The 12,533-nt window shown below is 35.8% G+C and overlaps 1 protein-coding gene across 1 annotated transcript in view; it reads left to right on the forward strand.

Annotated features, from left to right (window-relative positions):
* Positions 1-6,655: 6,655 nt before the first annotated feature.
* The window catches only part of LOC145683536 (uncharacterized), a 29,876-nt gene continuing 23,998 nt past the window's right edge, over positions 6,656-12,533 (forward strand). The window contains exon 1 of the mRNA XM_081754883.1: positions 6,656-7,586. Within this exon, the coding sequence (XP_081611009.1) occupies positions 7,228-7,586 (359 nt within the window). The 5' untranslated portion in view covers positions 6,656-7,227. The remainder of the gene's footprint in view (positions 7,587-12,533) is intronic.

Consider the following 12,533-nt stretch of genomic DNA (forward strand, 5'->3'; position numbering starts at 1 on the left):
CTTGTAGCATTATCCAATGATGCTAATGATCCAGTAGCATTAACTCCTAGTCATTTTCTTATTGGCCAACCATTGACAACACTACCAAAACCTGACTTACATCAGGAGAAGATTAGTTCAATTCAAAGATGGTATATGGAATATTTGTCACAACTACAAGGAAGAAATAAGTGGAAGAGAAGCTGTGCAAACATACAGCCAGGTCAATTGGTGGTTCTCAAAGAAGATAAGCTACCTCCTTTATCGTGGAAATTGGGAGTTATCACTGAAGTGCATTCTGGACCTGACGGTTTGGTTCGAGTGGCTACTGTTAAAACTTCCAATGGTTTATATAAACCTCAATTAGAGAACTTTGTGTTTTTCCAAATAATGATGAATCGTAATGTCATTCATGTTAAAGTATATTTACTCCCTGTTTTAGTCTATTTTTGTTGTTGTTATGTAAAGTTTGCTTTGTTTTCTTTTTTTAATAAAGGTCACTGGCTCTTTTTTGGCGGGTGGCATGTTAAGTCTTATATTATGTAGTAATATTTTTTTACGAACTGGAAACACTGTTTCTACGAAATTTAGATTTCATTTGTTATTCAAGACGGAAAGTTTTGAAGAGAGACGGTGCGCGAGGCACGAACATTTCTTCCAGAATTTTAAGTTAAGTTTGTTATTTAAGTGCAATGAACAGAGTGCAGTTATTATATGTACTTTGTGGTTTATTTGAAGTGTTAGTTGAAAACCAGCGATTAGTAAGGTACAATAAAAACTAAAAATAAATATTAAAAGTTTCCATTGTTAGAAGACAGTCCATTACCAGTTAAATAAATCGCGAACATTTAAGAACATAAGCATAAACCTCCTTCTGCAAATATGATTTTAAAAGTGGTAACATTGAAAATTGGACATAGTCTATCTAGTATACTGTCAAATCCTTTTTAAACATATTCTTACAATATTATTTTGTTGAATCATCAAAGGTTTTAAAAGTGTAGGGTAAGCAGCACCCCAAATTAATATACCGTATGTAAGTATACTATTTACAAGAGCATAATATACCTTACGTAATATTTTTATGCTTACAGTGTATCGTAATTAAATAAATTTTTATAATAGTTTTCTTACTATTGTGGCGATATGTGTAATGTGAAAAGACCATTTTAGATGCTTATCAATAAATATACCAAAGTATTTCACTTTATTTTCACTAATAAGAAGACTACAATTACATTTTTCAGTATTTTGATAATACAATTTTAGTGGCATGTTTTCCGGCTGTCCTATTAAAGTCGGCGAAAACTTATATAACTGTTTTTTTCCGTATTTAATACTAACTGATGATTATCAAGCCCTGGTTTTACTCTCTTCATTTCTGTTTCAGTTTTCTTGAATATCTCTGCCCATGTTTTACAAGTAAATATAAGTGAGGAGTCATCAGCAAATGATTGTATATGCCCAGGGGCGGATCCAGAACCGACTTCTGGGGGGGGGGGCGGTGGGTTGTCATACTGCTACTTTTAAGGGCTCCAAACTTTGGGATGGGTTTTATTTATATATAAAAAATAAGAAAATTTCCTCTTCTGGGGGGCGATCGCCCCGATCGCTTCCCCCTGGATCCGCCCCTGTAATATGCCCATGCATTTTTAAATTACACAAATCACTCATATATTAATAATATTGGACTTATATATATATATATATGAATAATTGCTTTCAAAATTACCTATTTGGACGAATTGTTTTCTGTCTCAAATAACTGCTAAACCAAGATAGTGATATACACCTTATTCCACATCTTTCTAGTTTATTTAAGACAATTTTGTGTGATAGTGTGTCGAATGCTTTGTATAGGACTAGGAAAACAGCAATTATTTTCCAGCTTTATCAACATTTTTACAAACGATCTCTGTTAAATTGTATACCGCATCTGATGTACTTTTACCTTTTTGAATTCCATATTCATTTGAAGAAAAGAATTTATATCGTTCTAGAAAATTTACCCATCTTCCCTTTATACATTTTTCTAACAGTTTAGCACAGTTACTGAGAATTGGTACAGGCCTATAGTTATTAGTGTCAGCCTTTGAGACTTTTTTATATATAGGTTTTATTACAGCAGTCTTGAAATCATCAGTTAATCCACATGTTTCTAAGCTTAGGTTACAGATATACTGCAAAGGTTTTTATTATTTTTGATTTCGTCTGTTTCAATACACTTGCTGATAATCCATTTATACCAGACGTTGTTTTTGGTGATAATTCAATTACGAAGGGTTCAATATTATGTTCTGTTTAGCGATTGGAATAAAAAATATAAGGCCTTATGCAGAGTCGTCTGTCGTGTTATAAGTACCATACTAAAAAGTTCGACTAACATATAATCCGTGCAGTAGTCAGAACTTTAGTATTACGCTAATTGTAGTCAAAAAGGCTCTGCATAAGGCGGATACAGTTTACTACTTTAGTTCGGGAATATATATATATATATATATATATATATATATATATATATATATATATATATATATATATATATATATATATATATATATATATATATATATATATCGGGTGTTGCAAAATAAGTGTTACAACCCTTGGGAGGTGACTCCTGCCAGTGAGACAAGAAAAAAAAATGACTTTCGGACTCCAATAGTTCGGAAACTAATCAACGTAAAGAGGGCGGGTAGAAAATTCACTGAAGAAGTTATACCTGCTGCATTGAATTTTGCATGTTTCACAATCCTACCATGCACGCGCAAGGGATTCCCCAAAGGAACGTAGGGAGTCCCGGATAATGTGCCAAACGAAAATTGGTCAGGATGGATATGAATTGATAGGGTTTCTACCAGGTAACAATAATTCGTTAGTATTAAGTCAATGTCTGGAACAAATACAAAATGGCGGCACCTTCATGCCCGTTGTGAGTGGTTGCATAATCGCGAGGTATAGATGCTGGCGAGCAGTAACGTTCTGAGTATTGCGTGTAGCGAATTTGTACTCAAATGCACTAGAAAGACATCTGGAGTGTCGGTAGAGAACAACAGATGAAGCTGGGTGATTCACATGTGTGGAAACACGTAACGAAAAATTTCCAGAAATGCACTCATACTCAGTAAACGTGAGTTCAAAGCGTCGGAAATAAGGAATAGCATCAAGAACATGAAAGCCATTGCCAATTCACCAATAATATTCCCTCAAACCGATGCAATATGATGTGCACGGTTGCATACAATAAGGATGCAACAACTAAGGCCAAGTTGAAATTGTGCAAGGGGACTGGGTAAACTAAAGGAATGTCACTAGTGTGATCGCATGATCGATATTAAAATGTGGCCAATAGTGTGTTGATATCAACATGTAGCTAATGGACAAATCTCAACATGTCCCACTACTGCTGGGACAACTGGCGATTATGCAAGCACACACAACGGACATGAAGGTGTCAGGCATTTTATATTTGTTCCAGATATCGACTTAATACAAACGAATAATCACCTGGTACAAACCCTTCAATTCATATCCATTTAGACCAAGTTTCATTTGGCAAATTATCCGGGACTCCCTATGTTCCTTGGAGCTCCTTCGTGGCTAAGCGGTTAGCGTACGTGCCTTTGGCGTGGGAGACCCGGGTTCGATTCTCAGCGGGAGCTCATGTGGTTCGGATTCCACGTTAATCAGTAGGTGCACGTGTCATATAGCCTCACTGTTGAAAGGGACGCTAAATTAAAATTTATCTATCCCTACGTTCCTTTGGGGAATCCCTTGCGCGTGCATGGTAGGATTGTGAAACATGCAAAATTCAATACAGCAGGTATGACTTCTTCAGGGAATTTTTTACTCGCTCTCTTTACGTTGGATAGTTTCCGAACTATTGGAGTCTGAAAGTCATTTTCCCACGCTTTCGGCACCTTGTAGATCCGAAACTGTGTCCGAGAGCCGCAAGTTCAAGAGAACCCTTTTTTCTTATCTGAGTGGCAGGAGTCACCTCCCAAGAGTTATAACAGTTATTTTGCAACACCCGATATATATATATATATATATATATATATATATATATATATATATATATATATATATATATATATATATATATATATACAGAGGGTTGATTAATTTGTGTGTCAATTTCATTTGCTCAGTGTGCAAAAGTGGTATGAGGTAAAGCCGTGCAATTTGGTGTAACTTTAGACGAAGGACATAAGTTTTGTTTCGTCATAGAAGCATGCCACTTGTACTAAAGATTGAAGAGATATAGGATAAAAGGTCAAATTTCGATTTTTTCCTTATGGGACTGCAATGGTAAATTCTGAAAGAGCCTGATAAAACATAAATCGAAGTGATAACAAAGAAAATGCTGTATGGTATGGTTCTTTGTCGGAAGCCGACCAAATATGCGTCAATCAAGTGTCAAGGTCAGAGGTCACGGTCAGATGAAGGTCACCATGAGAACCCATTTGAATACTCTGAAAACAACCCAATGTTCGTACCTCATCATGTCATATGGGTTCTCAAAATGACCTTGATTTGACCATGACCTCTGACCTGGACACTTGATTGACGCATATTTGGTTGGCTTGCGACATAGAATCATACCATACAGCATTTTCTTTGTTATCACTCCGATTTACGTTTTTGGAGGCTCTTTCAGAATTTACCATTCGAATCCCATAAGGAAAAATCGAAATTTGATCTTTGACCCTATATATATCTTCAATCTTTAGTACAAGTAACATGCTCCTATGATGAAACAAAACTTATGTCCTTCTTCTAAAGTTACACCAAATTGCACGGCTTTAACTCATATCACTTTTGCACAGTGAACAAATGAAATTCACACACGAATTGATCAACCCTCTGTGTATATATATATATATATAGGTAGTCAACCAGGGTTGACATTTAAAAATCGTGAGTGGAATGTAGTCTTAATTTTGGTAGAGCGAATTTGAGTTAACCCAGGTTGTTGACATTAGCCTAAGGTGCATTCTAAATTACCTTATCTTACGAATGTTTCTAAGAACACACCCATGATATGCTTATAGTGTAGAGCTTGAAGTTTCTCCACTATTTTGAGACGGCAAAACAGAACCGTAGATGTAAATATAAGAGAATCTTGTTATCACAATAGATTACATGTATTCTCTTTAAAATTCAATATGTAGAGTGTGTGTTTCTGTAGCGCCATTCTATGTTATGTAAATTTAGGTGTGTGAGCAATTCTCAATGTATAAGTAGGAAATGGTTAACTGGTTCATATCCGCAACTTGATGAATTTGACCTCCAATTTACGAAAGATCCACTCTCCGTAATGCTGCAGTCTTTGGAGTATTTTAAAACTAAATCCAGTCTACTAAATTGTCGACGACACGATTGTTAAGTTATTCTTGAAGTTCCAATATCTCACTACGTAATACTACTTGTTCGATTATTACGGTTATCTCTGCTGTTTTTTTCTAACGCTTAACTCCTCACTCACAGACTCTCAAACACTGACTCTTGACTAAAAAGACTGGGTTATTTATACAACCAAAGATGCTGGCATTACAGCACATGGCTTTCAAAATTAGGGTCAAAATCATGTACGTGCGTATGAGATTCTCTGAAGAAATTTTCATTAACCAATTCCTCTTAAAATGGAGAGTCATGTCAGCACTCTGCATTTACATAACTTACGTAACGCTGTCGGATGCAATGTGTTGCTGTTAAACATGAAAATACAAAAATGCTTACAATCACATAGACAATTTACATCATTTACATTCGCGGACAATGTTTTCAGACATCACACATATCATAATGAAAACAATTAATCTTTGCTAATTATTACAATTTAAAATTAAAATTAATAATTTTTTAAATGAACTATCAAGATTCTTTAACAATATATATATATAATTAAATTTAGACATAGATTATGTTCAGTCACTTTTTTGGTTAAGAATAATTTAAATAGGCTGTTCTTTTGAGTGGTGTAATAATGTAAGGTTAAAAGCATACTACTAATTTGCAACTCCTTAGTATAATTTGAAAAACAGTACTATACGTTTTACTTAGGAATCTGGTTTTTCGCTTCTCCTGTAAAATTACGACATTATAACTTGGTTTAGTTTATCTTTGCGGTCCAGATATTATAAATTCCTAACCAGTATCAAATCAAACATTATCAATCCAGTGCTGGATGTAGATCTTTAAAATTCTTTTCAATAACTACCTATGAATTCTTTTATAGGTTAATCTCTAGTGGTCCTTGATTTTGTCAGAACTTCTTCTATGCGGACGTCTCCTGGGCTATTTTTTCTCTTGATATGTAGTGTAGGATTGTGTTCGTCAATCGTTCATAATTTCTTCTTCTAACATATTCAGCGCATGTTGAAAGTTATTTCTTTCGTTCAAGTCATTACTTGCGAAGAAAAAAAAAGATAAGAAAAAAGGAAAGAAACGAAAAGATAAATCATACCTGTATAATTGGACTACAAACAATTCAGATCCACTACATTTGGAGAACATTCAGGCTACTTTTGATCTTCGCATGCATCGATGTAAATTAAGAAGAAGAAGAGGAGGAGGAAAACATTGACTTGGTCGGTCAGCGGCTGTGCTAGTGCGTGCAGCTCCAAGAGGAAGCAGGGTAGGTGGACCCAGTGATACACCCACACTACGCTTACACTTTCTGTTCCATTTACACGTACATACATTCCCTTCTTTTTATGCTCTTTCTCTTTTCTATTTTCACTATACACTACCCACTTTCCTCTACTTTTTTGCCCTGTTCACGTTGGCTTTTCGCCCTCTTTTCCTGTCTGAACTCCTTTCCCGACTTTGACTAAGCCTTTTTCCTGATTTTGACTTTTTTCCCGACTTGTGTCAATTCTTCCCGATTGTGTCCTGTATCTTATTCTATTTTGTTTTTCAATCATAAATCCTCTGTTTGAGGTACACATTTGACCAATAAGCAGTAGTAGCACATTTGACTAGCAAGTTGGTGCACCTACCTATTTGACTGATAATAGTCTTATGAAGAGAAGACTTGGTCATAGAAGCAAACAATGATTGCGTGTTGTTTTCAAGTAATTATTCTGCTTTTTCTTAAAATCTGATAGTATTTTTCATTATAAGTATAAGGTTTCCTCTATGAGAACGTTCTTGCAGCATACTCATTTTATTAACACTGGCGGCAGCGTAAATAAATAGCAAGTACAAACACAATTGTAAATTTGCTATAAACGTGAATTCATAATGGCTGGTGAGGCGTCTGTTAAGTCGGAATTGATTTGCAAAGAGGAAATCGAGAATGGTTTTCCACAGGAAGATCCACTTCAAGAGAAAAGGTGGCCATACGACCTGATGAATGACAGGAAAGAAATAATATTATCTACAACGGAAGGAGAGCAAACAATGAAGGATATACCTTTGGTTTCTTCGCGTGTGAAATTGAACGTTGATACGGTGAAATCTGAATTTGGAATAGAAGATACAGTATTTGAAAGTAATATCGAAACGCTAAGGAAAATAGAGATTGAGGAGACCTCCACGTCGTACTCCAACGACTACAAACAATTAACAACAAAAAGTTTAAATTCAGTTGGGCCTGAAAGGTAATGTTAAATTTTTTTGTGTAGTAATTGGTTCAGATTGGTAACACAGTTACTTAGGTTCCGAAATTTTATAGGTAGAAAGGAATACTCTGCGAGAAATAGAACTATGGGAGATAACTCGAACGTAAATTAATATTCTTCAGTTTGGAAGTGGCAGGGCACACATAAATTAGCTGTAGACAAAATCACAAGCGAACGATATCACCCATAGAAATATACTGTAGCTTGTACCTCGATAAAGTAATGATTATTGGTAGTGCTGGTATAGTATTCGTGCTACACATTTTGTCATTACTACTGTATCGCCGGACCACATGAAAATCAGAGAAAAAGGAATTACTATTTAGTTTCTCCTCCAAAATACTAGGTTGTCCCCTGGCTGACTTGGCAGTGGTTATTGTTCGAAATGCAATGCGGACGTATGTCATAAAGGCATTACTCGAGCAGACCGTTCTACCAAATTTTGACACATTTCTTACACTTTTACGTTAGGTTAGAAATATATATGTCGTTTGCAGGACATGCACTAAATGTGAAACTCCATTACTACTAGCCAAATTAACTTCAGGAGGCCTCAATTTAAATAAAGGGTGTACGTATGGCGTGAAAACTCCAGTGCATAAAACATGAAGCACCTTGTGCTAGGTGACCACTAAAAAGCACGAATGTTATCCGAGTTAGTGCAGGAGCGCAGCAGTTGGGCGCGTGCGAGAGCGCGGGGATGCATCGGTAGGGAGTAGGCATTTAAGTGGTGTGGCGTATCCGCATGAGCGCACTTGCACATACAATACCTTCACTGTCACTCAAAATTCGTTTCAATATGCTGTGCACCGACAATAATTACTTATTCACACTCTCATTCCTCACAAAAAATATTTTAGATTGTATTTTACCTGTAGATTTTCTAATTGGTACAACCGCGTGGTCGAGTGAACCCGGCATAAAAACTACTACGTAAAATACGACGAACAGGTTTGTGCTAGGTGGCTACTAAACCCCATGGTTGCGACGTAAACGAATCACGACAAGAGCGCAGCAGGTGAATCGGAGTTGTTAGCGAGGGCGTCCGTAGGAATCAGGCACGTGAGCGCTGGTATGTATACGCATAAACGAGGATATGTCTTATCTGTTGCAACAGCTTTGCAACCCAAAAAAGAACCAAAATCTAAATTAGGTTAGATTCGATTGGGTTTGGTTAGATGTTCTTCGTTTCTGTAGTCTCAATTGATTTCTGCACTTACGACAAACCTTCTGCCTGCTTAGTAGACCATGCTTATTACACATATTTTAACAACTGACCACTCCTAATTTTTGTACATCCCGGAAAAACTCAAACACGATATGTGGCAATCTTGTGATTTTCGCACTGTTTTCCCTTAAATCATAACTAGTTTACCTCTCCATCATATAGTCCTTTCTTCCTTCACACATAGTACCGCTTTCAACATCTAAAACATCTAACAACAAGTATTTTCTTAACTTCAACTATTCCTGACATTCATTCGCTCTTACTCACAAGCCAAAATAAATTCTTCAACTCATCTTGTAAATTTAAAAAAAAAAAAAAAAAAATATCCGGTGATACTGTGGCTAATATCACATTTTGGAAGATTTGTAAGTAAAAATAAACACTTTTGCATAAAGAAGCATATTTCTAAGGTTAAAGAATGTAGCTGGATAAGTTGGTTATAAATACCATTATACGGATTGTTATGATATTTATGCTATATATTCGGCCTACCTCATTTGCAGAGAATAGCTGTGGTCAGAAAATCAACTTCAAATTCCTTCGAATTTTTTTGTTTAGAACGCGAAAATAAAAAAGTATTTACGTCTCAGAAACGACTCAAATTGCGAGGGTGAAACGCAATATGAATAAAGTTTGCTTAAAGGGTCCTACCGATGTATTTCGCTCAAATATTTTTGCTTTTTGTCTGAGTGACTACCTTCTATTCTTCACCAATAGAAGCAGCACCAACTTGCTTGTAACATATTTTGACCATGGTTTCACACCCTCGGTGGTGTTTGGTGTATAATGAAGAAAATACGCCTGGAAGATATGCAACTCACTTTGTGCTACAAATGTCTTACCCGGTTGAAATACTGTCAGAAATCAGAGATTGTCGAGCTTGAATTCGACATGACATGAATGGCTCGACATGGAACTCTCATAACTAGACCTCTTCGAGAATCCGCGTGACAGCATTAAGAATTGGAATATCATTTACTGTTGCGCTTTTGTACGACAGTACTCTGGCAATTCGAAGTGTTAGTGCTGCAATTCTAGGGCTGGAAAAGGAACAGCATGTTAGTATATGTACGTACCTATCGTGACGTTCTATGAAGAAATTCATTTTACCCTATAAGTTCGGATACGCAACCTATCCGCGAAAAGTACTCACAACAATTAAGGGAATGAAACTTTACAATACTGTTAAACATGTGGTACTAATCTTTTATTAAAGATATAGTATTCGACACGCCAACAGGTCGAGAAGTGAGTGTTTACGAAAATTGTACCTTGTACAAAAAAAGAAAAAGTTACCGCTATGCAAGCCATTTTATATTTATACTACGACTGGTTATATTGCAGATATACTTGGGTCATATACTACAATCACAAACGACACGCCATTACTAAATGTGTGTTTTAACATCCAAACGGGCTAGCTATTCTCATGGCACAAGGTGATATTTATTGTGTGAATTACTGCTTTCGGGATACAACTGAATATTTGGAAGAAAGAGGACTTATTGTTTTAGTGCTTACACCAAAAGGTAAACACAAGCAATTGATTACGGCTAAGGCGAACAGGCCATTCCATATAAAATCAATCATGCCCAAAATCTCATGGTGTCCGATTGCGATGGAAAGTGGTGTACATGTTAGTCCCTTTGACAGATGATCATGCACTAACTTGTAGCCCTGTACTCTGTATCGTTTTAGAGTATATTTTGGTAAAAACAGAAAAATTTGATGTTTTTTGTGGAACTTTCTTAGCTTCAGTTGGTCATATCTCTTGTAAATATCAACACAGAAAGATATATAATATACCACTTTGAAGAGAAAAGGATAGGCTAGAAGATGTCACCAACCTTGTTTTGAAAATTAGATATATTTTCTGGAAAGTCCCGAAAAATTTTAATCAGTTATCTCAAAATGTACCTATTAGATTTCCTTTAAATTGGGTGCCAAGAAAGCCCTATATGTCCGGCATAGTTGTTACGCCGTACTTCACCGTACTGACAAATTGGCATGTTGTCACATTGGCACCGCAGGTATATCTTCCGAGATGGTCACACAAAAATAATTGTGGACTCCAGGCACATTCTTGGCCCAAGTTGGCATGTGGTATCCTTATGCCGGACATATAGGGCTATTTCAAGGAAATAAAATGAGCAGTTTCTGAGACATCACTTACCAAAATTTTCTCGGGAAATGATGTTTAATTTTCATATAAATGTTCCTGACGTATATTGTAGCCTATTCTTTCCACTTGAAAATTATATTTTTCTCTCTAGGTTCTTCAGGAAACATCAATTTTTTATATTATTTTTACCACCCTCTACTTTGGAAATACAGCGGTACGAAGGTAAAATTTGGTGCATGATCATCTGTGTATTGGTCTTCAAGTACATCAAATTTCATCCAATATTGTAGACAGCGAGTTTTTTTTTTTTTTTTTTTTTTTTTTTTTTAACGGTTGATTTCATATGGAACGGCTAAAACATTTTTCGCTATGTTACAAAACTTTTCTGCATTGTTGTAGCTGTTCATAGTATTCTTAGACAAGTTTTGACTTTTACGTCACCAACTGGACAACTAGTTGGTTCCTCAAGTTGTATTGCCGTGTAGCTTGTTTTTTACATAACACTTTTGGCAATCGTCTTACTTCTGGCTGTTTCCTCGACGAGGCAGTTTAACAAATGGAATGACAGCACATCGCAAGGAACACATCAGCATTACAAGTAAAAGAGCACGGTTACGACAGGTGTCCACGCTCTTTCCCAAAAGTTGCCCCTGCGAACATCCTGGATTTGCTACAGTTGGTACAGATAGACTTAAACAGATCAAAACACAATAGGACCTTAGGGTCTAAAGTCTTACTATTGTATGCACATGGAAAACCCAGTTTGATGCTCTTTATATATCGTTGCAAACATTTATTACTTTTCGAAGGTTATTCGGCCTAGAGGCACTTTGAGAAAAGTGTGTGTTAATGGTCTACGTAATCACTTCAGTAATAAATGCACATAGCTTGGAGGTTGCAGATTCCACATACCGCGTCTTTCATTTTCCTGGCAATGTTTACTAACTCGCGAAAGATGTGAATTGTGAATACATTGTAAATATTTTTGTATTATCATCTTGGGCATTAGAAAATATTGTACATTATATTTAGGAATAATCAGAAAGGTTGTTTTGTGTAAATCATGATCTCATATAGGTATTCTACCAGGGTTGGCTGGTTTAAACCAGTTTAAACCAAGGTTTAAACCACCTGTTTTTTTTTAAAAAAAAAACAACTGGTTTAAACCAAAAAACCAAAAATGTTCGTAAAAGTATAAGTGTTTGTAAAATCTTGACGAATACACATTTGTGGGTTATCACATTTCACTCCCGTATATTATTCGTATTATATTCAGACCTAAATTTCCCATTCATTACTCAAAAAGATTATACTACAAAAGCTACCTTTTTTAAATATGTTTATAAATATTTGTTTTGTGATTTTTTTGTAGTTGTTATTATTATGTAATTGCAATCAAAGAAAAATTCTAAATGTTGTTTCGTTTCAATGTTTACCATTGATAAATTACATCGAAATGCCGTTCTTTTTGTGTGTGTGTGTGTGGGGGGGGGTCATAGAGTCCCCACGAGAGGCATTTAGTGAAATGAGAAGTATGTTTGGTATCTATTTATGTATGAATGAGTCTGAGCAAAGT

Source organism: Thermobia domestica, chromosome 1 (assembly GCF_964235325.1).
Source record: "Thermobia domestica chromosome 1, izTheDome1.hap1.1, whole genome shotgun sequence".
NCBI classification, from domain to species: domain Eukaryota; kingdom Metazoa; phylum Arthropoda; class Insecta; order Zygentoma; family Lepismatidae; genus Thermobia; species Thermobia domestica.